General features: G+C 41.2%; 1 protein-coding gene across 1 annotated transcript; it reads right to left on the reverse strand.

Annotated features, from left to right (window-relative positions):
* Window positions 1-13,203: 13,203 nt before the first annotated feature.
* hivep3a (HIVEP zinc finger 3a) lies at window positions 13,204-27,741 on the reverse strand. The gene is made up of 6 exons (XM_035183784.2): window positions 23,604-27,741; window positions 23,000-23,178; window positions 20,759-20,916; window positions 20,596-20,670; window positions 18,541-19,097; window positions 13,204-14,514 (listed from the first exon to the last, which is right to left on the reverse strand). The coding sequence occupies exons 1-6, from the start codon at window positions 27,429-27,431 to the stop codon at window positions 13,972-13,974; spliced, it is 5,340 nt and encodes a 1,779-aa protein (XP_035039675.2). The 5' UTR covers window positions 27,432-27,741; the 3' UTR covers window positions 13,204-13,971.
* Window positions 27,742-27,877: the final 136 nt, after the last annotated feature.

A 27,877-nucleotide genomic window follows, 5' to 3' on the forward strand; every position in this document is an offset into this window, starting at 1 on the left:
ACAGGTGTTTTGTGTTCATGTCCCTACCAGGACGTCTTCTTATACCCCCACTCAGTGTGAGATATCACCATGGCCCCTCCCACCTTTGTTTTCTCATCTGTCTATGCAGAAAAATGCTGTTACACAACACACACATACTCCACCTGCCCTCCTCGCATTCCAGCACTGACCTCAGTGTACAGTTGTGTCAGCTCCTCCTACTGGCCAAGATGAGCAAAAGAAGGGGACGTCAGAAGGTTTCCACTAATTTTTGACAGTCATTGTTTTTGGCACTTCCTGTTCCATGATGGTTTCACGCATCATCAAAGTGGATTATTTATGTCAGTAAAATTGTTTTTGCTCCACATTTTGTCTTGTCAGAACATAAAAGTATCCAAGCAGCACACGTGGGACATAAACATAAAGAGGCAAAAGGCAAAAAAAACAACCAAACCTCTCATATGTTAATAAACTAAAAGAAATCCAAAACATATACAATATTTGACTTTAAAATCAATGTTTATGGAAGGAGGTATATGAGAGTTTTGTTGAGATTGAAACCAATTTGGTTGGTGTGCACATGTTGATGTATCACAGTGGGTGTGTGTTTGTTTTCTGCCACAGTTGGTGTGATTGTATCAGAGGGTGAAGTGAGAGAAGCAAAAGAATGTGACACAGATTGTGGCAAGATAAAAGAGAAGAAGAAGTAAAGAGGAAACAGGAAAAATAATTTAAAAATTGTAAGCTAAGACTGTGTCGTCAAACCCCATCACATGCTACAAGATTAAAGACAAAAATGTAGCTGTAATAATAATTGTAGTTTATTTTAATCTTCCTATTCAGAATTTACAAAGAGTGTGTTATGACTTAATGAAATGTTAGTACCAGATTATGAGTGTTTATTTGTCAAATATTAAAAACATTTCCAATGGTCAAACTGGTGTATAATGACTAATAAATACAGTATAACACAGCTATACTCATATACTAATATAAGAAGAAACACACATGAACCAATCCTTACTGTGTTTGAAAAACATTATTTACCAGTTTATTTGTACCGATCATCGATACTTATGTATTTTGGTTTGTCGTACGAGAGAAAGCCCAGGTATAACAGGATAAATGAATAATTAAAAACAAGCGCATTCCATTGAGGTGTGCCAGTTCCAGCATCCTGGTATCAACTCACAGTAACAGCTCACTGGAAGACTTGATGTAAATGAATCACTTATAATCCATTTTTTTTATTTCACCTCATTTGAGTTAAGTCTGACGTCTATTTACAGTACAGTTTAAAATGGTTTAAAACAAATGAAGAGTGGTTGAGGTTCATTCTTGACTTGAGTTTTCAACCATAGTTACCTATTAATTATGAACTAGTGTAGTGTCCATTCTAAACCTGTCTGTTTGCTTGTCTTGTGTTAAAGGGATAGTTCACCTGAAAAATGAAAATCCACTCAATATCTGCTGTTTATCAGAGGACTTTTAGGCATAAAACACGGTGTAGATGATGCCATTTCGAGTCGAATATGGAGGCATGTTGTGTTTTTTTTCTGTAGTTTTTTTTTACATCTGAAGAGGGAGTCACCAGTGTCTTCAATTGTATTGGATTTGGCTGCAACACTGTTTACCCCTGAGACTCCACAAGTGTTTTGTGGACTCAAACACATACACACACCCCTCCATCGGCATAGTGGTTAGTAGCTAACGAGTGAATTTTCGTTTGTTGTTGAACTATCCCTTTAATTCTCCCGAGTCTACTTTAGAAATATTTCTCGTCATTAGTGAAAGTTCTGTACTAATGAAGGATCGCAGCAACGAAACAAACACTGTCCTTTTACTGACCCTTAGCGTGTCAGTCCAATATGGTGAAACACAAAATTTAATTATCAAAAGGATGGTTTTTGATCATTTGGTTTGACCCAGTTGTCGACTGCTACTGGAGTTTATCTAAGGACGAAGAAGAAGACATCTCGGTCTGCAACTCAGTCTGCAGTTATTCAATATTTTTAAATATTGAACATATCACCTTTCCAAATCTGTATATGCCAAGTATGAAGCCTATAAGATGAACGGTTTGCAGGACATGCGTTCCACATATAGACAGACGATTGTGAAATTAGAAGGTAGATATACTGTGTTTCAGTGCAAAATGAAACAGTGACGTTCAGGTTATGTGAGGTCATGGCACGCTTTGTGTTTTTCTTTCTTTTCCTCTCGTTTTTCCTGTTTTTCCAGAGGCGTTGGGCATGCGGATGAGATGACGCCAGAAGCCGCAGATGAAGGGACCCCACAAACAGACGGAGGGTTTGCATGTGCCACACCAATGATACGAGGATGACGAAGTCAAGGAGAGCTGTCAGCAGCCCCCTCCTCCCCCCACAGACACACACACCCCTGAGGAGGAGGTGAGGTCATGGCACCATGGTCTCATACATTGTTACAAAACAATATCTCTGTGTGTGTTACACGCTTTGACCTTCGGAAACAGAGATACCGCCTGCCACATCAGCTCTCTTCTGCCCACACACATGCCACTGAAAGTCGTCTGACAAACATGCACACACGTGCTATCTCTCACCACTGACAACAACAGACATCATGGGTTTGACTACAGCCCGGCTGCCCACACAGTCCAAACAGTTACAGTAGACTATGTCATGGCCACATGCCGAGGTATTCCCTCCTCTAATCAGCTATAGAATGGATTACATAATGCAAATCCACAGGCATGTAGAAATTTGAAGGCCCAATGACAGTATGTGCTTCTGGTAGCAGGATACCACAAGGAGGACTGGAGGGACTAAGAAGAAACTGGAATGACACTTTTGAAACTCATGCAAAGATTTGGTCAAAGGACAAATCTGAAATCCTCATATGATTCTTTCATTTTAAAGGCTTCTTGTTGGGGCATGAGAGCACAATCCATCAACAACATTCATTAGAGACCGGTTTAAAATTTATATTTCATATACCAAATACTGCATATTATATTGTGTTTACTTATTTTTTTTCTTTATCACAAAACTTTTATCTTAGTATATTCTAATATTACATAACCAATATATGAATAATGTTATGGTACTTTAGTTAAAATTCCCTCAACTTCAATTTATCTACAACACATACCTTTCTTCAATAAAATTGTATTAATTATTATTTAATAAAATGTATCATTTCAAAAAAGATTAATATATCATAACTATACACATTATGCTATAATTATTTATTTACTGCTAGAAGTCCCTGACATGTTATTGATCTACAACATATATTTTTTTTAAATAGTTTTTAATCATTATTTATTTATTTATTTTTTGTGTTTTATTCTATTGATTTTATAGAGGACCCCTTTTAAAACAAACACTAAATAAGAATAAGAATTACAATACATGCACAATTTAAGTCATTTCTAATAAAGACAAACTGCCATCTCTGATCCATTAAGCATTGCCACAATCATCTATATCTAAAATTGTGAAAGCAGATGTTTTCCAGCACTTTTCCTACTACATCAGACTCAGTGGGAATATATTATACACAGGTAAAGTCATTAATGTTTTTTCTCTAAAAGTCAATGGTAAAGTTTTTGTGAAATTTCAACAGGTAGTTATATAAACAAATGTACCGTCACCATAAATGGTCAGAATGAGGTAGAAGCCACACAGAAAGGTCACAGATAAAAACAGGAAGGAGAACTATTGTTTAGGTCATTGAGGAGCTTCAACTCAAGTTTGGAAAATCTTGCGAGCGTCGAGGAATTTTTCAGCACAGAAGATAAAAGGAGTGACAGGAAAAAACACTGCTGAGACATGCGTATCTGTGTGTGGTCATTGTAGAGGTTAGTGGGCAAGCGATGTGCCAAAAGGATGCATTCACAGGAAGACTGGCATCCGACCAACAATTTGTTACAGAGAGGGAACAAAAACATCTAGAGCAAATATTTGTTCATTGCTGTAGACTGGATGAATGAGCTCAATCTCAAAGGTACCCCCCCTTCATTTCCACTTCCGTCTGTGTCCCTTTCCCCTTTCCCCTGCTCTCCCCAGACAAGGCAGTTGTAGTGTAAAAAATGTGACCTTATCTATTTCCCACTTCCGGCCTCTGCTGAGGGAGACAGAGGAATGTGAGATGGAGAGATGACAAACAAATAGCGGGGCCATGATGGCATGAATCCTTAGGAATTCCTCTGAAATGGTTGAACATATGAGTTGTGACACAATTACACACAAACAAGTCCCGACACTAAGTGACGAAGAGAACTACGCGTAGTTCAATGCTACTTAATGCAAATGTCATGAAATAACAGAAAACTGCAAAACACTGATGTTAGCTGCATAGCATTCAGGATTTATTACTTTTTCATAAACATCTATATATTAACATCATCAAAATCTGAAATATTTCATGAATCCCTAGGGGATTAAGCTAAACTGTCACTTACAGACAAACTACCAGATGTGTCCACATGTATGAGTGACACTGTTATGTTTTATCATGTTTTTAAATTATGTATATAAGTGCTGCAATAACTTTGCTAGACTTTCTATACAATTTCACACTGACAGATGCAACACCCAACAAATTCACTAAATGACCATTGCAGTATTTGTTCCTCAACCTTGGTCTTTTTCTTCAGGTTTAATGGCAGATTAGGCATCATTTGGTGTATTAACACCACCTACAGCAAACAGTACCTCAATGAATAGCTATAGTGTTTCATCTCGTTTTATTTTTGTATATATTTTTTTATTTTAATCAAATGTAAAATATATATATTTATATTTTAAATTATATAATTGACAAATTTCAATCTATTGTATAAATTCCAAAGAGGACCCCTTTTAAAACATTTACTTAATTTTTGTATGGAGCTGTTGTTTGAGAAAATAAATAAATAATGAATACAAATTATAAATACATGTATTAGTTAATATTATTGTTATAAACAACAACCATAATAATAATAATAATAAAAAGCAATTTTTTTTTGACTTGGCTTGAGAAAAGTCATGTGTGTTGTGAGATTTTATGTTAGCCTTGTCTGACATAAAATCCCAAGTTACAATCTAGTCAGTTAATTTAAAAGTAGCACCTTGTTTTTCTTTTTAATCCACCGCCACAATAATAATTCCAAAGAGTGAATTACAGAGTCTGATTGCTGCATTCTGCTAAATAGGTTTTGTCAATTCTTGCCGACATTGTGGGAATACAGAATAATGAGGACACTGCTTGGTGAACGGTCTCTTTATGTCAACACACTTTCTCTATGAGGTCAGCAGGACTCACTCATCCCTGCTCTCATATGGACGTCAAACAATGTCAGGAATGTGACCACATGGGAGAAAAGCGACTGTCACGTCGTTCCTCTTTCCTTTTGGGGACAGGAAGCAAACTTGGCCACAGTCAGTTGGAGGTAAGAGAAGAGCAGTGAACAGTGACTCACACAGAAACACACACTGCCCTGATGTGAGTGAGCTGAAGAATATGGGCCCCCTGCATGAGTAGATGGATTTTTGGATTGTAGCGTCAGTGCCAGCATTCCTACACAGAGCGAAACTACAACTAACCACACTGAGACAGTTTCAGTCGGTCTGTTTGACATGAGTGATGGAGGTGTCTGCTGCATCTCTGGGTTCCGATACAGACATGTTAGAAAACGGAGTCGCATCACTATGTTCCCCATAGATAAGATGAGTAAGAAATATGGTATATTGCTCCATCTGTGTTTTTTTAATAATCCGACTATTAAAGCAACTGATATTAAACCATGAGACTTCTGATGCTACCAGATAAAGATTAAATCAAACTAATGTGGTCGTACATGATTGACCTTGGTAACTAACATCTGCAATAAGATATTCTGAACTGTCCGTTCACATAGTGTCTCCTGAGGATTTCAACCAGATCCAACTGACCTCTTCAGAAAATCCCATAACTAAGATGTCAGTGGTTACAATCTGCTTCCATATGTGGCCACAGTTCATAACGTGCCTGAAGACTGTACTTATTTTAAGTCACGTGACCTGTGCATGTTCCGCGCTCTGAGAAAGGCCATGTTTTATTCGTAAGGGTAATAGGGAAAGAATCATTAACTGCTTAACTTAATTATAAGTGAAATTAGGTGTTTTTAGATGATACTGTCTCCATTTAGCTATTCTCTAAAGGTTTTACTGCATCCATGAGACTCAGCTGACTCACAATAGGTTCAAATGAAACCTACGGACTTGATTTCATCACTGTAGATGGTTTTGGTGCTGTTCTATTGTGAAGACACTTTGGGAGAAAGTAAGAAAACACAAATAGTAAAGGGGTTTCTCTTGTTTGTCCAGAACCTTCACTGGCTCCCGGTCCCTCAGCGCAATCCCATTCAAAATCCTTCTCTTTTACAAAGCCCTCTACAATCAGGCTCCTTCCTATATCTCTCAGACACGCTCCACTACCACACCCCCTCACGCAGCCTCCACTCCTCTGATGCAAACCTCCTCTCCATACCACACAGGACGAGGCGTCTGACCCCAAGGGACAGAGCTTAGTCTATAGCCACCCCCTTCCTCTGGGACTGCAACAACACTTTCAGGTCCCTACTCATGTTTTTAACTTTAGTGTGTCAATCTTTTTAATCTCTTTGAATCCTTTGTAAAGTGACTTTGAGTTCTTTGACAAAATGTATTTTTATTAAAATTTGTCTTAGTATATTTATCTTCTCTCTCAACATTATAGTCACAACATCATCTTTGAGCCTGCACCTTTAGTTCACCGTTATGATTATCAATATAACAATAAAGAGGCCAAATAAAAGCAAGTCAAAGATATTTTTTGTAGGTTGTATTGAATCCTCTGGTCACTGGTGTGCTTTTCATTTTTGCAAACAGTGGAAGAAAAACCCCGGAAATGTTTCTGATCATGAATTCACAAAATGTTTTCACATCTCCACTTCTAGGTTACCTCTTCATAGAACTCTTGACTTGGAAATATACACAATAACTGGTTCTGGTTCTGGTTCTGGTTCTTCTTCTTCTTCACTGTCAGGTTCGGTTAGGCAGATGGACCCAGGATGCAGAGTTTAAACAAAAAGTGTCCTTTTAATGGCCAACAGCCATCTACTGAGTTCCTGGTTATTGTTTTTGTTTATTGATATTATAAATGTGTAGATGAAATTTGTAGCTCTTGTTATTTGTTACAAGGACGTCTCTGACATTCAACATTCCCACCAGCCACCTCAGGTTTAACAGATAGAGTCGTTTGCAGTCAGCTGATAAAAAAACAAACAATACAACTGAATCACAGCACTGGATATAAAACAGTTTTCTTTTCTCATGCCTTTGTTGTCTTCTTTGGTGTTTCTGTTTCTTAGGACTTTCAAAATTAAACTACAATAAAATTCCCAACTCTCTCTCTGTCGATTGTGGGGAGGGCGCAATGCACCATGAGGTTGGATGCCACCCGCCAATAAGCCAAAGAAAGAAGAAGAAGAAGAAGAACTGTATCTGTGTCATTATTCAGACAGTGTGAAGTCTGATACCTTCAGTGTGATGTCATCATTTCAATGCACTGGCCGCAAGAACCAGTGCAGACGATTAAGTTGCTTTCTCCTGCCACCTAGTGGTTACATTGGTCAGCTTCAGCACCGGGGAACAAAGACGAGCCGTCGTGATGGCAGCACAGACATGAGGAAGATCACATGTCTGTCAGTTATATCATCAGCACACAAACAATGAAGCACAACAATCCACAAAGCAGTTGATAAAAAGGATTTGAAAAAAAAGATGTTTTCAGGATTGTAAACATGTCAACGTGAAGTATGACTTTACCTTAACCACAGGGTGGCGCCACAATCGCCAACACGGTGTCAGCAGGTTTCAGGAAAACATGATTTATTACTGCCCTGAGATGAACTGAAATTTAAAGAACAGGAAAAGTGATAGTGTTAAAGAAGAGCAATAAGGAAGAAGAAATAGGAAATGTAATTGAGTTAATTAAAGTAATGGATGTACAACAGAAGGATCAGTAGTGCAGACAAAATAGGTAGATCACTTGAAAAATAACTCATTCAGCATCCCATTTGTTTCCAAAATCAGCATAGTCACACTAATAATCCACAGATGACACTATAAAAAGTTTTCATATAGACTATATCTTCAGTAGAAAGTAGTTCCAACATGTTGTGTACATTATTATCATTATCATTATCGTTATTATTATTATTATTATTATTATTATTATCTATATTACTTCCTCTTGTTCAACACAGGCTTTAGCAATTCAACTTCAGACCTGTGCATGTGAAAGAGGCTTAGTGTGACAAAGTCAATAAGAAATTATATATTTAGTTTGGCTATTCAGTGATTGCAGCAGTAAAAAGTACTGAATCAATAAAGTAAAGGTTACAAAGAGCAGCAACAGAAATAGTTGGAAAATAACTTAAGAGCTAAACTGCACTTATTGGGCAATTCAGATCTTATTTAATCCTCACTACACAGGTTTTTTTAATAAGCCATTTTAGATACACTGAAGAGGACTAAATAAACTTAAGAGGAAGCGGAAACATTTTCACCATTTGTTGTCTCTCAAAATAGCACCTAAAATTAAAGGGACAGACACGATAAAATAAAAATTACAAAGGGACACAGCCTTATATCACAATGATTCCAAAGTTATTTTCTTGTAATAAATTATATCACCAGATTGTTGGATGGTATGTGCATCTTACATTGAATCCAAATATTTACTTTGATTACACAGTATACTGATCTTCATATTATATATTAGATAATATTAAACATGAATTACATTATACTATTACAAAATAAACAATATAGTACAGTAGAATAAAAAAATATAGTATTAAGTCCCCAAAAATATAAGTGAAAATAAAAATATTGTGTATTATAAGTGAAAATGAAAATATGTGAAGACGGAGTAAATGAAGAAGCAGTGCCTAGAAATGAAAAAAGAATAATTAATTAGACTTAATTATATTAATATATGCTTCTCTGTGGCTGTGAAAAGCAGTTTTGTCGTGACATGTCTTGTATTCCTCTCTGTGAACTGATGTGATCTCCACTTGACATCTTGGGCCTTTTGTTTCAGCATCATGAAATAAACCAGGCTTCACATTTGTCTCCTCACATTAGCCCCGAGTTGCATTTTGAAACACTGTAGTCCTGGTTCAGGCTAATTCAAGACTGAATATTCACAGCCGTATGAGTTACCATAGCAACTGACCTTAGCGTTCACTCGAGGTAACACTGCAGGGCTGAAAATCCAGGGTCGAGCTGAAAGGTACCTGCTTTGTGAGACTGGGACATTGATTGTCCCGTTCATCGTCATCGTAGTTTGTTGGAGATTTAAAACTCACAAAACATGCGCTTTGAGGATTTAAGCCAAGGTTTACGTTCTATATCACAATGTTGAAGAAAGTGAAAAGAAATTTCCTGGAATCACATGTTTATCCCAAGGGGCAACATCCCGGGCTGAGCGATGAGGCCAATACGGAAGTGCAAAAAGCTGCAGTTCACTGGGTGGCCACTTGAGGCTGGCTCCAAGAAGGAGTCAATTCCCATTGACTCCCATGTTAAAAAGCCCGACTTTAGAGCAGAATTAAACCTGTTTACAGCGTGTTAGTGAAAACTAAATTTGTCGGCTACATTCAGTTTTTACATCGTTAGCCTAGCTCCTTAGCCTGAGCTAACCAGGTAACGTTGAGCTCTGCGGGCGTGGCTCAGCTGTCAGTCTTCACTCGTGCTCCTCCTCTTTGCCCATTTATTGGTTAGCCAGGAACTAGGAGGAGTCAGCACCGGCAAGATGGCGCCGGGTGAACGCCTACTACTAGCCTAATTTTCACTCTTCAGAAACCAACGGGTGACGCCACGGACCCTACGTCCATCTATATATACAGTCTATGGTCTTGGTCATACTAGTGTTGTAGAATGAAACAGATCATAGCAAATTAGCTCACCTATTTAAGAGAAACATTTGTCAGTGGAACCAGACACGACGACCGTGAGCCAACATCAGACACACGAGAAACTTCTCTCCAGTGACTTTCGACCATCACAAGACAAGAGAATACTCTACAAAAACTTTTGTACACAGCTACAGAAGAAAGTACTCTACAGAAACCTTCTTGCTACACTGCAGCACCTGTTAATCGACATGGAGAGGATCAACAGCTCAGGAGATGAGCAACACAAGTGCAGCATGAAGAAAAGGCTCCGCCGAGCCCTCCAGGACTCGCAGAGGGAGAACCAGGAGCTGGCGGCTGAAAACGCCCGTCTGAAGGAGCTGGAGGCTGAAAGCGCCCGTCTGGAGGAGCTAGAGGCTGAAAACGCCTGGCTGAAGGAGCTGGAGGTACTAAACGGCCACCTGGAGGCTGAAAATGCCTTGCTGAAGGCTGAAAATGCCCGGGTGAAAGACCTGGCGGCTGAAAACCAACGGCTGGAGAAGCTGAGGGCTGAAAACGCTGCTCTCAAAAAGCAGATCACCATGGAAAATATTTCCTGGGAGAAGAGAGGAAGAAGATGGTCGAGAAGTTGGAGTCTTCTGCCTCACTTCTGTTGAAGTCCAAAGACGACCTGACCAGCTTGATTCAGCTCGTGGAGTCTGAAAAAGCCAAAAAGAAGGAGCTGGAGAAGGAGCTCAGAAACATGAACATGAGGTTGAAAGTGAAAGAGGTCGAGGTCGTCTCCCTGAATGCAGACCTGAAGCTCCAGCAGGACAAGCTGCAGCACTACATCCTCAAAAATGAGGGCAGGTCCGAGGAAATAGAGGAGCTGCAAAAAAAAATTAGAGACTTAGATGAAAGGAGGTCCACCGAGCACGAGGAGTCCCTAGAAAAGGAAATCAAGCTGGAGGACGCCATAAAACTCCCGATCCAGCAGAACATTGTGCTTCAGGTACGTTACACCAACTCATCCTGATTGAATAATATTGGATTGTTGATTTGTTTCCGATTCAGACTTTGAAAAAGAAAAGAGTGAAACTTATGTTGTCTCTGTGTTTTCAGGAACAGGCCTTGAAGACTGACAGCTACAAGGAGAGGGTCAAGAAGGAGAAAGAGGAGAAGAAAGGAAGGAAGAAGAGCAAGAAGGAGGAGAAGATGGAGAAGAAAGAAAGGAAGAAGGAGGAGAAGATGAAAAAGAAAGAAAGGAAGAAGAGAGAGGAGGAGAATGAGGGGACGACGAGGAGGAGGTTCCCCTGTTTTCTCTTCAACTTCAAACCCTCCTAATCTCCTCTCCCATCCTTTCTCTCCCTCTGCCCTGTCAATCATCCCCTCATCCCAGCTCCCCCCACTACCTTACACCTTAACCCCCTACCCTCCTTACCCTCTTCCCTCCCCTCCTCCATCTACCTGTATGTTAGAAAATGAAAAAGAACGATCTATCAATAACAGTGACCTTTCCTCTGTCTAGTGATTCCAGAAAGCTCTGTCAGTATGTGACTTGTATATCTCAAGAACTGTTCTTCTTATCAGCTACACACATGTTTATTCAAAGGCCGATTGAAGAGCAGTTTTTGTGACTGTTGTGATTTCTTTTTTAATAAACTTTGAATAACCAGTGCTGTGGCTGATGTTTGGTCCACAATCAAAATGATGAAAACCAAACATTTATATGTAAAAAAAACTAAATATCTATTTATATTTTATTCCTTTGTATTTTAACTGGAAAACACATTATCCACAGCACTATCCTTTTATTAGATTTAATTATATTATTTTGAAAGACACTGACAGACTATGTATCTACTTAACTAAGGTATGTTTACTTAGTTTTTCTGCTTATTATTCTGCATCAAAATACAGGGTAGAGTACGAGGCTGTACATCACGTAATAACTCCGCTGCAGAGATCACATGGTTTTGTTGACACCCCATCGACACCGGTGTCGGCTATCCTCACAACAAACTCTCTTTACGTCTTCATCCTTATCCACATCAACCCCAAAATGTATTGGGTTCTTCCTTGAGTCCTTCCCCACCCCTCCACAAGATGTCATGGAAATCGGTTTGGTAGTTTTTGACAAACAAGAAACACAGATGAAAACATAACATCTTTGGTAGAGGTATTAAGACAAAAGGGATCCGATCGACCTTATTCCTAGGTGGAGGTGCGTGCTGTCCCAAGTGCCATTCTAGTTTATCCCAATTAAGCTTTTATTTAACGTTACTGAAATGACTGGGCCCTGGTTACTATCAATAATTTTACAGTTCACTATCACTCGGCTATGTTCCAGATTACTTCAAAACAGCTGTTGTTCAGCCAATTCTAAAAAAGCCTTGGCTGGATCACATGATTTTAGATAAATTATAGACCCATCTCAAAACTACCTTTCATTTCTAAAATACTGGAAAAGATTGTGGCTAAGCAGGTCTTTGCCGCTGTGGAAGGAAATTACATTTTGGAAACCTTCCAATCTTGCTTCCATCAGCACCACAGCACAGGGACTGCTCTTCTCACTCTTGTCAAAGTCACAAATGACCTTTTAATGAACTATGATGCTGGGATGTGTTCTATCCTGGTACTACTCGATTTAAGAGGAGCTTTTGATTAAATTGACCACTGCATCTTATTAGATAGACAAGGGAAATGGGTGGGCATCTCAGGTACTGCTGGATCAAGTCCTTTTTTACAGATAGAAAATTCTGTGTGTCCAGTAATTGCCATATGTCCTCATTTACTAAGTTCAAGTATGGAGTTCCACAAGGGTCAATTTAAGGACCATTTTTATTCTCTTTTTACATGCTCCCATGTGGAAATATTATGCAGTTCAGTTTCTGTTAATTTTATCCTTTTACTGTTTCTTACTTCATTTTATTGTTATTTATCTTTGAGTTTTATCTGATTGCTTCGATTTGTGAAGCACTTTGTAACCATCTTTCGATAAGTGCTATATAAATAATGATTATTATATTACCTATTTTTCATCAGGACACACAAAACATAAAAAGCCCAGAACTGATTTGGACTATACTTGGTGAAGGGATGGAGCATTGGCTAGGGAAGAACCCAATTAATTTTAGAGCAGATCTAGTTTTGACATAAAGAATTTTCCCACAATTTCGTGACTTTCACAGGAAATAAAGCTAAACAGCATAAAGGGGTTTATCACATTTAAATGTGGCTTTCTTACCTTCAGCCTCTGACTGACCTTCACCTCCCTACATTGAGAAAATGTATCCGTCGTTGTAAGTGACTCAAAAACCACACACGCACCACAATTTTAATATAAATCTGTAAAAATGAGAAGTTTAATGGTAAACATGAAAATGACAGTGATTGTATCATTTATAAAAGCAACAACACAAAAATACATGTATCTGTTTATGAAAAGAAAAAACAAACTATACCGTAGCTACCATGTTAATGAAACAGGTTTCCTCTGGATATTGTTTTGTCAGTGCACTCCAAACGTCCTGATCCCAAACTTCTTTTAGAAAAAGGAGGTGATCGTAAACCCTGCTTCATCAAACACAAACAAAGACGACAACAACAACGACAAAGAAACTGACAAATAATAATAATAATAATCACAGCCTTTAAGAATGACATTTTAAAACCACAATCTTGACGTAAAATTGCACTTCAAAATACTGGTCAGGATGAATAAATAGTTGTAGTACCTTTCTATATCCATTTTGGTAATACAGTACATTAACACAGCAATAGTATATTAGAGCTGTCAAAGGGGTAAATAGGGTAATTGATTAAAACGGTCTATTTTCATTCCAGCTGCTTTTTGCATATAGTACAGAATTTGCATAATAGCACATAAATAAATTAACACCAATGACATCAAACAAGAGGGTAAAAAAAGATTTACAAAACATACTGCATATCTAACATAGTGTCTATATATATTATTCATATAATTACATAACAGCGTCATTCAAAAGCGGTGCTCAAGTGCTCTTGCCTTTTCTCCTTGGAGTCTAAACCACTCTCTGGTTTTCAGTCTTTTGCACTGTCCCTTCAGACTCTCCCCCCAATCACACCTGTGTCTGGGAGGAAGGAGTCTTTTTTTGGCCTTGGGTGGTCTCCGGGCAAACACACCTCTCTGTAACATGTGCGTCCGTGTTCACCTCCGCAGGCCTCACCTGCGTACTTGGACCCGACAGTTGTTGGATGTATCCTCGACTCTTCCTGTGTGACAGGGAGTCCGAACGGCTGCTCCTGGGCATTTCCCCCGATTCCACGGGGTCTGCCGGGCTGGCTCCGCTGTCGGGCGACGTCTCTTGGAGAGTATCCTGCCGCTGCAGCAGAGAAAACCTCCCCTTCACAGCGCCACTCTGTCTCCAGGAGGACCCTGTACCGGTGGGATTAGCTGTGGTTGCTGTAGGGCTGCACACCAGTCTGTAAAGAGGGAGGGGGGACCTAGGCTGAATCATGTGTATCCCCCCAATGGGAATAAGGAGGCTCGGGGCCCGGCTCGGCTGCTGAGAGTGCAGAGGGAGGTGACTCAGGAGGTTGTAGGCTCCCTGAAGCCTCGGGGGATGCGGGGCGATGTGGGTCAGACCAACCTCATCCACCGACTACAACAAAACAAGAGGAGATGAAACTTGAATGGTTCTGCAGGAGGAATTAGGTAATTACACCAGAAACTAAACAAGGATACAGAGGGACAGAACATTAGCAAAGCAGATTTAAATGAAAATGTTCATAGTGAAAATCAATAGCAGTGTCTCATCAATTACTAAGCCTCTGTGCTGAGAAAACAACTTATGAAAGCCGAGCTCTGGAGAAGTGCTGAGTTACAGAACAGTTGTAAAAGAGATCGTTAAACAGCCTCATATTGACTCACATTACATCAACACTTCAGCATGTTCATGTGTCAAAATGTGGTGAGAGGTCGAGGCAGTTTGTTTATTCCTTCATTCCCTTTAAAAAAGAGACTAGTTCCGTTTCCAGACACGAACTCCAGAAAATGGGAGTTTGCCTTTCACATTAGGCAAATTCCCACGTCAGAGGTGTTCACGACAACAGGAGCGTTCAGGTGAGGAGTGGCGTCTGGGTAGAGAATGCAGGAGGCAGGTCATAACGTATAAATTGATGTTTAAAGTACATTCGACACCAGCGTTGGTACGCACAAATCTGTGTTTAAACCGTGCGTACGAACGTTTGACTTCCTCAGACTATGAGTATGCACAAATGATGAAGTCCCGGCTAGTCCTAGAAAATCTGAACACTCACCCTTTTAACTAAATTCATAGTATATTAAAACTCCATTTATTTAAATAAGAAAAGCCTTTAATAGACAACAATAATTAAATTTACTAATGTATGGACCAAATATATTAAATAACCCTTTCATCCTCATCATATTAAAATCTTCAAATTATACCAGTTGAGATAGTTTACAATAAAGTATATGAGAATGTATATTGAAATGTAAGTTTTGACTTTCTTAAATTGTTTATCGGTCAATCATTTTTAGTGCCATGAAATCTGTAGTTGATTTAAACTTTTTAACTGGTTAATTGGTAGTGACAAAAATCTGATATTTCTATTTAGTATATAGTTCTGTTCCAACTTTCCAACCCTCAAATCCCTCAAGAGGGGCGCTACAATGACATCCATACCCACACACGCGCCGTGATGGAGCGCACATCTGGGCAGCTCAAGGGTCGATGGATGTGCTTGGACACCGCTGGCGGCAAGCTCCTATATACACCTGAGAAGATGTGCAGCATAATCCTGGCGTGCTGTGTCCTGCACAACCTATGGCAAATGGCATCCCCTTACCACCCGAAGCAGAACCACAACCAGACGGGCACGAAGACGCACAGCCAATTGTGGGGCTTCCTGGCTGCAGTCCTGGCTCACTACACCTTAATGCAGTCTTTAATGATGGTAAGTTAAAATGCCTTATTTCAAAATGTTTAAGGAATAAAGTTGTGAATGAATTCAGTTTTCATTATTAGTTTATCCCAATTTTTCTGAAGCAAACAACACAAATTTCAGGAGAATGTCTGGAGTTCAGTCCACGAGGGAAACCATCAAAGGTAACTATAGCAAAAATAAATCACTTCTATTTTCTGTGATTCTGAGTCAGTTGCTTTAAGAAGCATGGCTGGCTGCATAGTACGTCATACACCCCACCTCTTCCATGTTGGCAGGGAGGACATGGGCAATCCATTATCTACACCACTGATCCTGCAGGATCAATTAAGCACTTCAAGTAAATCAAAAGTAGTTATTATCACACTGATGTGTATATTTATGTGTTTTCGTTTTTGATAAGTTTGGTTTTAATGAGGCATTTGATGACATAAAAACAGGGTGAAACATCATGATTGACAGCTGAGACTGACTCGTGATTGGTTGTGTGTGTGCAGGACCTCGATACTGTGGCTCTACTCCATGATCATTACTCACAGACTCTGGCTCCAAATGATGTCAACAACGCAGCGCCCTGTCTAAGATATTTTGGCTTCATTTTCCACTTTATTTACGGTAAGTAGTTTAATGTCGTTGATGTACAGGTGTAAGCCAGGACCCTGTGACATCACCGCTGGGTGTGGTTACAGGTGCAACAATGTACACACCAGCCAACCCAGTAAAACAGTGCTTCTCAGACTGCTGCTGAGTTACTCTTTAAAGACATCATTATGAGGCACCTTGCCTGAGAGCGAGTTTAATGAGACCACAGACAGGAACAACAAACAACAAACATGTCTCCTGGTGAGGTACCATGCTTGAATCCAAATGTCTGGATGTTCCTGCACTGGCACACTCAGTGAAGTAATGGACACGCTCCCATACAAAGAGAGTCAGTGAGTGCAGAAGGCCTTAAGTGCACTTTCTTTGGACTTCCAGGATACAAACTTTACCCGATTTTTCTTGGAAAAACTCAATGACAACAACAACTTGGGACAGAAAACATCCTCCAATTCACAAAGAAAGGATCATCAGTTGGGGATTAATGTATCAACGCCCGAATAATTTCGTAACAACTAACCCTAACCCTAGAAACCTTTTCATTAAATAATGTATGTGTTAATATTTGAAAGCAGAAATAAATTGTTATCTGAACAATACAGTTTTTTTAAGTTGATACCACTATAAATATATATTTTTAAAAAAGTTTATACAATTTTTTTGATGTTCGATTATTAAAATATGTAATGAGTGGGACATTTTACAGATGGTGTGCAAAATAATATTGAAACCAAATCATATAATAAAGTTTGTTGAAAATACTGTATAGTACATACAGTATATTGTAAAATGCCTTTCAAACACGCACAACGCAGGTTCTCTGCACAGAGGCGTTCAAAACAGCAACAAATCCTCCGCATTATTCAGGCGAGAGGTGGAGCAGCCGAGTGCAGCAAACAGAGAAAGGAAGTAACAAATTAATTCTGCTGCGGAGATCACGTGATTTTCTTTAGTACACACAGACACCGGTGTCGGCTCTTATCACCACAAACTCTTTTGATACATCTGTCGGTGTCTTCGACGTGTGCGGCTCCGCTATTTTTCTCAGAGATATTTCTTTTCTTTTCGATTTTTTCAATTTTGCAGCTGTCGCATGTTAAAAGCGCCATCCACCCCCCCACTCGTTCGCGGTGAATCCAGAGGGAGATGCTGTGTGCTCACAGTGATTTCTCGTGACTTTCTGCGGACTTTACACTCTGGGGCCAGGCGGTGAACGCCCACAGATAATTTGTAGTGCGGATAATCTCTGGAGTTCAGTGCATGTCTGAAAGCAGCTAAGGACAGTGAAGGGTCTTCTCATTCACAGAGGCAGGTTCATTGTAGGTGGTAGGTCCTCGCATCCAATATTTAGACATAAATATGACTCTGCGTTCCAAAAACAACCAGTTTACAGATGTAGCTTATGTGAAAAGAAAGTTCTGTGTACAGATGTGAAAAAATGAACCTGTAGAGGATGTAAATTAGTATCTCCTCCTGTGAGACCTATATTAGTGTGAAGAGGAAGTGGTGAGGTTACACCATGACATAACCACAAGTTTTGAGCAGACACGTTTTATTTTTTATTTTTATTAGGGTGAACTGAGATATTCACCCATGTGGTTTTTGTCATGGACATGTGGTTTCAATAGTTGGTATTTAACGATAGGCCTGCTTCTCATTTTATCAGCGGCTGCCCAGGGAAAACATGTTGTGTCTACTTTTTTTAAGGCCGGGAGCTGCAGGCTTTGGTCGTGAGTGATATAAAACAAGAGAGTTGCCTTTCCTTCCTTTTCCAATAAATGTACGACTTTAAAATAACCTCATATGTACCAGGCTATCTATATTTGTTCTAGGTGTTGACTCATTGGGATTCAACTGAGCCACACAAGATTAGCTTTGTCAGCCAAAAGCTGATATATTTAAAACTGTAGGCTAAACTAACAGAGATGGATCGAGTCACAGGTGAGCGAAGACTGTGGTTTGAAGGAAAGCCATGTTTTGACCAGTGTTAATTATACACTGCAAAATCCAGACGGTAATACAACTAGAAATAATCAATATTATTTGTAGAATATTAATCAAAATGCTGTCAACAGATGTTATGCCACCATGTTTTTGAAACCAAAGCTGAAGTGACTCACCAGTCTTGCTGTAGACGGTCGGTCCCATGGAGGAAGACTGGTTCGATGCCGAATAGAGATGTCGGCGAGGGAGCCCAGGGACCCGCAGGAGTACGTTCCATGGGGCTGGACCATAACAGGTGAAAGACCTCTAACGGGGGAGACTGGTCTCAGCGGGGAGGTGGAGACATGACAACTGGATGGTGAGAGGGAGGAGGAGGGATAAGGCATGGGTGATGGGCTACGAGGTGGAGACGGCTCCCTTCGAGGAGTAAGGGATGGAGTACTAGGGGAGCAGGAGCCTCTGGAGGACACAGATACTGTAGAATCAAGGCATCTGCGGGCGAAAAGGCCCCTCCTGGCTTTGGCCGAGCTCCTCTGGGCAGAATCCTTGGGGGGGAGTATGAGTGATGGGCTGGGTTCAGGCTCTATCAACTGGCTTTCAGAAGCCTTGGGCCAGTTGTCTTCAAGTCTACCATCTTTGTCCTTTGCATTGTGATCTTCATCATGTCCACCTTTACCCAGATCAGAGGGATCTTTTTGTTTCTCTGGGTGAAGTGGACGGTCTTCACAGACTCCTAGGGCAGGAAATTTCAACAAATTTTACTTTCTCGCCACCTGCTTGCCAAACCCACTTCAATGTTAACTAGAATTCTACATCAAGTGTACCGGACATATGTTGGGATAGATACAGCACCTTAGTGATGACTATGTGTATTCATTGGCCTTGTAGTGTAGTGTCCGCATGGATTCAACTAACTGGTGGGCACATTGACGCCAACACAAACATTTTCCTACAATGTAAAGTCTGTAGGCTGAACAGGGACTAATGAACATGTGGATTGAGCCTCTTATGCACCAGGTGAGCAATTCAAATTGTGAGTGAGCTCCATCTTTTCTGTGTGATATTCATTTCATATGAAAACATCCCTGTAGTAAACACACTGCACTGGTGACAGTAGCTCACAAGCCGAGGAAAGACATCACGTCTCCTTGCAGTGGTAATAAAGTTTATTGACCTTGTGTTTTTGTTTGTTCCCTCTCTGGTCTCTAAACTTTTGGTCACTTGGCTACAGTAAATAACTGATCGCTCACACAGAATGCCATATATTTCTCCCAGGTGGGAACACAGGTCCACATTTATGAGAAAGACCATATAACCTGGTAGCATGACATCCAGCACAGATATCAGATTAAAAAGACCATATAGGGCTTGTTAAAGCGAGGGGTTTGTAATATGGAGAAGCTAGCTAGAGCAGGCCACACTTTGTAAATATGCAACAGATACATCCCACCCCCTATCATCAGCCCTCTTGCTAAAGCTACACCCTCAAAACACATGAACATGCACTGCCTGACAACTGCTAGAAGACAACCTTTCCGGGACACGCTAACTTCTGGCAATCGTCTCTGCTTCGGCTGAAACAATTTACCAACCTTACCTTTAAGTAAACCAGCTTAAACTTCCTCTGCTAGCTTACTGTGTGTTGCAGTAGCTGTTTCAATATGGTGACCTTGCTCAAAACCCCTGATGCTTCCCATCATCAGAACGATGATGCAGGTTGTTAAGAATATTTACATTCTTCACAAACAATGACTAAACCAAAGGGTTTTTAATTAGTTGGTCTGGAGGCATATTTATTAAATACCCAATATACAGTATATTTTATTTCAAATACAAGTTTGAAGATTTAGCTTGTTACACAATAACAATATATTTGTAATAGTGGAACTAAAATCCAATGAGTCTGTGTTTTGGATGAAGAAAAAATGCATTTTGTACAGTCACACTCAATAATACTGTTATAAACGCATGATAAAAAACAAATAGCAACACATCTTTATTAGTCACCATGACTATTATTATAACAGAAAGATGACCAGCTGATCCCAGAACTGTGCAGGATAACTGATCAAATTAGCACAGTAAGGAAATCATGTTTTTAAAAGAGAGTCAGACATAAATCTGCGCCACTTGACACGTCCACATAAGAAAATGCTAGTTCTGGTTAATCCACAAATATAAACAGTGAGTTAGTAGAAAACAAAAAAATAATAATAAAAAACATAGCATACCTTTAACTTTGTCATCTGTATAACAACAGGTTTCTTTTCCACAAGGCTTAGATCTCAGGTGTTCGGTGAGGTTCCCTGCAGATACACAAGAAGAAGTGAGAAATCAACAGAAGAGAAGCATCAAAAATCCTGGTGTAGTATTTTTTTATTATCCTGCCTTTACCTTTGGCTTTGAAGGCAATGTGACACTCACTGCAGTTACAGGGAGGGGACTTTGTGCACTTCTGCAGAACACTAGCATTCTTAAGGGGGAACCCGCAATCCTCACATTGGCACTTCCCACCACCTCCACAACGCATTGGACCATACTTCTCATTTGATCTGTAGGTGCAAAGAGAGCAAGAGGTTTCAGTTTGCTCCTTAGAGCGTTTCCCTGTCAGTTGTCTATTGATGCCGCTCCTTTCTGAATGATAGTAACAATCAATGAGGGTAACTGGAGCTGAAAGACAGGCAGCAGGTAATTTAGCACCTGTAAGCAGCTTTTTAGTGCCTGTATTTATCCAGTGTGAGTGCGCTATCTGTTTGGACGTTGCTACAAAGTGAGCTCACACCGTGGCAGCAGGGCCTGGGGTGCAACACTCCATGTACACTGAGGGTCTCTCAGCGAGGCACCCACTTCAGCTTCAACAGAGCCGCTTTCATAAGCCAAAACCAGACACCCCCCGCCCACCTCCCACTGCCTTATAACCCCATCACAGCTCACACCACCACTGAGTCTAAACAAGGGGGAGACTACGATGTGTCCCAAGGTCCGGGCTTTGCTGCGGCCGGCCAATAAAAACAGTTTGGAGAGGGAGGGAAACCCTGGCCCCGACCAGCTGCTGCTCCAAATAAGCATGAAAAAACACTGAAAATGAAAACACATTCCTACGACAAACAATCATTCTGATTATAATCGGCAGTTTTTCCATCTATTTTCACTTCACGCTTCACGGCTGGATAAACTCTGCAGGTATCATAAACGGTTGCTTTTACAGTCTCAAAAAACGTTCAAGTTCATGAAAGAGAACACTTTTTCAACCGTGCCTATGTGCTACTTTCCCTCGCTATAGAGCAGCTGTAGTCATAGGACCTATTCACGCCCAAGATCCTTGCCGTCCCGTAAATGGCAGCAGTACAAAAATGCCAGAGTTCGACAAGCTTTCTGCCATAGTTTTTGTCTTTTTGTGGCTCAGAACGACTGAGACGGAGAAAGCGTGCAGGTGTGAGGATGACTCATTCTTTTCACAACAGGGATTTATCCACAGACACACAGAAAGAAACACACAGATGGCACCTCTATACCCTCTCTCTGCATCGCTTTGTTCAAAAGTACTGAGTGACACATGTAGCGAATTCAGGAGACACACCAAGAAAACTCTGCGACACTGCAGCTCTCTTTAGATTGTTTTTAGAATAATGATAAGTCTTCCCCCTCTGCATGCCGAAGTGTCCTTGGGCAAGATACTGAACCCCGCCTCATTGAAAAGGTGCTGCTGAATGTGTGTGTGAATGTATGAATAGCAAAAAAACTGTACTATAAAACTTTGAGTGGTCATCAAGACTAGACTAGAAAAGACTAGAAAAGCGCTATATAAATACAGACCATTTACCATACAACATATACAAGGACTGCATCAGTTTACATCCTCTTGTCAGATGACTGTTTCTCTTATGCTGTTGCCACTTATCAAAACATAATAAAGTGGGCTGTATTCCAGTCTTAGACCATTTTTGTTCATAATGTTAACTCACTAGGTCCGATGCAGAGAGAGTATCTGGTAACAGTGCTAAGTAATGTTGCTATGGTAACTTGCATTATAATATACCAATTAATATACTGTATTGCACACTGATGTAGAACACTACTACATGTTAAAATCTTGCGTCATTGTTTGAGATAACTTTTATAGCTGTAATTGATATGTGACAGCCAATCAGACATAAGTTTTCCTATTGTAAGTTCGGGATTTGGGGGATTTTAAAAAAAGACACTTGAGAAAATAGTGATGTGACGTTTTCACTGTTTTCTGCTGTTTAGTGGAATGAACAACAGTATTAGATTATTAAAATCTACAAATCTTGATCTTATCCCATTCTACATAGCAGGCTCCATTTCATGCTATCCTGTATGTCCACGTGTAATGTTCTACTCAATTCATTGGGGTCAGTGTGAGAGATTGAAAATGGGTTGCCGCTCCATGTGACTGGCTGTGATGGTTTGTATAAATTCATCTCTGCAGGAGCAGAGGAAGCTGGGTAGCTCCCTGGCTTCATCCCCTCAACAGACGGGCTCTGTTGGTGCAGACAGCCAACCACTGGTGTTTTCAAAACACACCACACTATGTGACGCAAGCCTTCAAGTCATGAGGTATGACAATATGTCATCAGTAAAACTAATGTCATCAGTTAAGGCCACACTCACCCCTCCTCAGAGATCCAAACTTCAGGAGGTTCTTTATTTCTGGAGCATGACTGGACTTCCTCCACTTTTTTCTTCTGTTCCTCCTTTACCTCGTCTCCGTCTGACCTGATGTCTCCTGCCGACAGCTGCCCCTTCCTTGTCCCCTCCTGGTCTCTGCCGTATGACTGGCTGTTGTAGACCTACACTCGAAAGAGACATGGGCAAATTCACCAATTCTGCTCCAGCATGCCCAGGGAGACAAAAATTGGGAATTCTCATTGAACGTTGTATTTTATAGCATTTGTTAAAGCACATCTTTTTCCTTTTGTGTGTCATGTTTGCTTGTTTTTGTACTCAGCTCCCCGGTACTTAGTTCCATCAAAGTTAAATCATAGTTAAGTCTTTTTTGGGATTGAGGCTGCCAAGGGAATTAAACAAAAATATTGTTTATATATAAGTTTGCCGAAACCTTACACTTCACTATTGGAAAAAAAGCAAGGACACCATGCTAATCTACCAACCTCAAACTCAATTTAACTTTAAGGCTAAACATACTTGCTCCTCAACATTCTTTTACATTATAATATAGATCGCAAGACAATTGTAATCAGAGGTTAGTAATTACCTCAGTGGAGCATAGTCTTTTGTTGTCCTCTTGCTCCATTGACTCAGTTGTCCTGACTGACATGGTGGATATAGTGTAGATAGAGGGACTGAGCCTCTGCTTACAGTGCAGCAGAGAGAGAGCTGTTTTGCTGGAGAGGCCAGGAGGGTTGGGATTATAGCTGCTAGTGGACCACGATGAGTACACAGAGGGCTTCTGCTCATCAAGGGTAGAAGGGTTTGGTTTGATGTAGTTTAAATAGCACCAGCTATGACAGGTGCTGGACAGCAGACTGGGGAAAGAACGTCCAACATGTGTGATGGGAGAACAAACACCTGGTGGACACGGTTGATTATCTTGTTTAAGTTCCTGACCACATGGGTCCACTGATGCCTTGTCAACACATGCCATTTCCCTCGCTTCCTCTTCTTCTTTTACACGTTTCTGCTGCTGTTGTGACTCAGGGGGGAGCTCTACACTGTTTGAAGGGGAAAGCATGCGCTTGTTGCCCCCTGAGCCTGATAACCTTAGACCATCATCAGACCACAACTGATAATCTGGACTTGTGTCCCTGTGGTTTCTGTACTCAGCTGCTGGAATACCTGCATGGTGTGAAACTGCATCAACTGTCTTCTGGGGCCTCAGAGATGTAGACTGAGACAATGTAGTGTATATGGCACATGCTGGGGAGAGGGTGTCTGTTTGGAGACGCACTGCTACTGAAGGAGTTGCCATCGGCCTCAGTAATTCCAGGCTGGAAGTGATGTGAGGAGCAGAGTGTTGACTGTAGGAGAGACTTACTCTAGTGTCTGAGTAATCGTCATGCTGTGAGGGAATCTCTAGCTTCAGCCCTGTAGACATGGGGAGGTAGCGAGCTCTGGCTGCCCCTGATGGTCCGGGTGTGAGATAGGGCTGTGGTGCTTGAGGAGGGGGCTGTCCTGTATGGATGTGTGAGGTCTCCTCTTTTACAGTATTTACAGAAGGGCCGTGACTATATAAGAGTTCTGTGCTGCCTGATAACTGAATATTTTGACCAAGTTTCCACTGAGGAACTGGATAACGCAAGAGTGTGTCACCTGAAACAGGAGAAGTAGGCGGCCTACTGCTGCACGAAGAGGTTGGGTTTGCTTGAGCAGATGTGCTACTTGTGACACGTTCAGGACTAAGGCTTGGTATGTTGCACTGGTCCTCCTCCTCCTCATCTGGATCTCTAATAGCAGTGTGTCTCATTAGGAGACACTTTCTTCTTTCCCTCCAGCCAACTGCAGTGCGCTCAGGGGACAGACAGCTATAGTCAAAAGACTTGCTGCGGGTCTCAGCCATTAGTATACTTGGTTGGGGGTCATGAGGTGCCTGCTCAGAAGCTGAACGCCTCATCTCTCTGTGCTGATGCAGTCCAGGCACCGTGAGCATGTGAGAAGCTCTGGATCTCCTCAGTGGCGATGATGTTGCGGTCTCCATGTCTGGTCTATTTGACTCCTCAAAGGATGTGGAACGACTTGATGCATAGGATGCACTACTCTCTTGACTAGGGCTATGGGGAAGAGATATTGAGTCAAAACTGGATTCTCCTGAGGATTGGGCAACCTCAGCAAGACGTAAGCGCTTTTTCTTTGGAGGAAGTTTTTCTATAGGGAGCTGGGCCAGAGAGGAGCTTCTCTGTGGCCACTGAAATTCATCAGGCTTCTCCGAAGGCTTTGCTGTGGGGGCTGGCTCTACAGAGGTCACTGTGCTCATGTTGGAATCCTCTGTCACCAGTATTTCTGGAACTTGCACACTGTGTTGTCGGACCAGCTTTCGTGTGGAAAGTTTTGTTGACTGTTGTTGGGGTTGTTTCTGAGGGGGCAGTTGACATTCTTCATGAGGTGGAGAGTCTTTTGTTACCTCAGGGCCTTGATTCTCATTGCACAAAGATTCTTGTTTTTCAAATGAACTAGTATGTTGAATTACTGAACAGGTTTGCAAAGTAGGTCTTCTGGGGCCCTCATAAGCTACACTGCTGTCGTCTTTAAGCTGTCCAGACAAGAGGGCAGGAGAGGGTAATGAAGGAGAGGAAGGGTCATCAAATTCAAAACTCTCCTCTTTCCTCCTCTTGCGCACAGTTGAAGCTCCTACTCTGACTGCATGGTTAATTAACTGTGAGAACGCCATTTGACTAATTACCACCTCATTTCTGGGATGATGTGCTAAGCACAGGCTTTGCTTGTGTTTCTTATAACCTTCCCAATCTTTGCACCCAGTGCCACAGGCCTCGCATTCATATGGCTGGGGTTGACTTTGCTTGTGGTCAGGTGTAGTGGTTTTGCTGTCAGGGTAAAATGAGTGAGAACCCTCATGGTCCTCTTTTGTAAGTTCAGCACCAAGTGGAATTTCAATAGCAGGCTGCCGTCTTAGCATCCCATAACGCCGGGCTGCCCGTATTTCAGAAGGCTGCCTTTCATCAAAGGACTGACTTTGGCGAAATTTACTGGAGCCACCACTGGAGGTATCAAATGAACTAGCTGCAGATGGCATTGAGTGACTTCTCACCAGAGGAGCGTTGGATGTTTGGCCAGGTGGCTGGTCCAAGGACTGATGATGAAATTTTTCACATGGGACTCCCATGGTGATGGAGCCACTGTTTTTTTTATAGCCGGGATCTCCAGCTTTAGGGCTATGAATAAGTTGTTCTTTAATAGATGAAGCCTTTTGAGTCTCTGAACTATTCTTTCTAGAGAGCGAGAATCTCCTTGGTTTTACACTATCAATTTTACTAGTGTCCACCACTGCCTCATTGATGGTGATGAGTTTGGTAATATGGTCAATGACCTGCTTCTTGGGCACTGTAAATGGGATGCTTTTTTCCTTCTGATCTGAGGGCTGCTGGTTATGATGACGAGACATCCTCTGTAGGTGTCCGAGACGTCCATATTTGCCAAGGATGATCTCTGCATAGCTTTTGGCACTTGTGTTGGGGGGACTGTCCTGTGCCTGCTCAGTACTCTCAGAGCGAGAGAAATAGCCTGATTCTGTACTGCCTTTACTGCTGAAAATAAGAGATGAATTCTTCTCATCCGATGAATCTTGAGGAGTCTGTTTTCCTCTACTTAGACGCAGAGCTAATCTCTTTTTTACTGCATTGGAGTCATCACTTCCTGCAGTACAATCTTTGGCCTTGTCTGTTTCATGACTCTTCATCAAGGTTACACTGCTTTGTCTTTCAGTAAGGGAAGAAGTGGATGATAGCTGTCTGGTTTCATCTTCTGACTCGGTGACTTGCTCCTCGAGATTTCTTGGCTCCCCAAGTGCCAGACCTGCCTTCACCCTGTGGGTATGCGATTTGCGGTGTTTGTACAGGTTACTCTTGGTTTTAAAAGAGAAGCCACATGGGGCACAGGGATAGGGTCTTTCTCCTGTGTGGGAGCGAATATGTTTCTGTAGGACACTAGGTTTTGCACATGCCCGGCCACAGTAAGTGCAGACATATTTTCCTGGTCTCTGAGGCTTACGCTCTCGTTTCTGTTTTGGGGTGCTTTCTTGGCTTTCTGCTTTAGATTGGGTTGGGTCAACTGCTAGTTTGTCACAAGGAACTGTGGTTCCTTTTGTTTCTGTTGTTGCTTCATTTTTGTGTTCCGGCACTGTATCTGAGTTAGTGCTTTGCCGCTGATGCCTGAGACGCTTACGTTCAGGATGCGGTCTTCTGGACTGTTTGGGTTGCTGTTGCATGCCATGGTGCTTTGGGGAGCTTGTCTGCTGTTTGGGCTCGGAGGGAGACTTAGGCTGCAGGCCACGGTGAGGAGACTCAGGTTGACAATGTTCTTGACCTCCGGACTGCTCCCCAGTCGTCAGGCGACTATGCAAGTCCTCCATAAAATGGGAGGACAGCCTCAGGTAGACAAGTGGAACAACTTAATGTTGGTGAATTCCTTCAATTTATATCCACTTCATCTGACGGTCACGTTTCATAATTTTCACTTGTGTTACTAAAGTGTTACTGCTTGACAGAAGAATGATACCATCAAATGCAAAATGGTGGCAAAAGGCAATTTAGCTGTGATATGCCAGTCGCTGTGGAGGACGTCCGCTGCCATGCTGACCTAAAGCATCCCATTATAAAGCAGTCAGCCAGTCACACAGTTGAATCAGTGGAAGATATGATTCTTCTGTCTTCTCAACATTAAGATCTGTGAAGACAAAAAACTCATTATATGGAATAGTTTGTACAGTTCAGGTTTGAGTTACAGATAAACCTTTTCTAAATATGGATATTTATGTTTCATGTCTTACATAATAACTGTATGTGTCATAACATCCAG

This window comes from Hippoglossus stenolepis, chromosome 17 (genome assembly GCF_022539355.2).
Source record: "Hippoglossus stenolepis isolate QCI-W04-F060 chromosome 17, HSTE1.2, whole genome shotgun sequence".
NCBI lineage: Eukaryota > Metazoa > Chordata > Actinopteri > Pleuronectiformes > Pleuronectidae > Hippoglossus > Hippoglossus stenolepis.

Bases quoted from the DNA above. Each gene is read 5' to 3' on its own strand.
- hivep3a (XM_035183784.2), bottom strand. From the start codon at position 27,431: ATGGAGGACTTGCATAGTCGCCTGACGACTGGGGAGCAGTCCGGAGGT. The intron at 23,179-23,603 runs GTAATTACTAAC...TTTCGAGTGTAG, and splicing joins AAAGACTATGCTCCACTGAG to GTCTACAACAGCCAGTCATA. The intron at 20,671-20,758 runs GTAAAGGCAGGA...GTGTATCTGCAG, and splicing joins CATTGCCTTCAAAGCCAAAG to GGAACCTCACCGAACACCTG.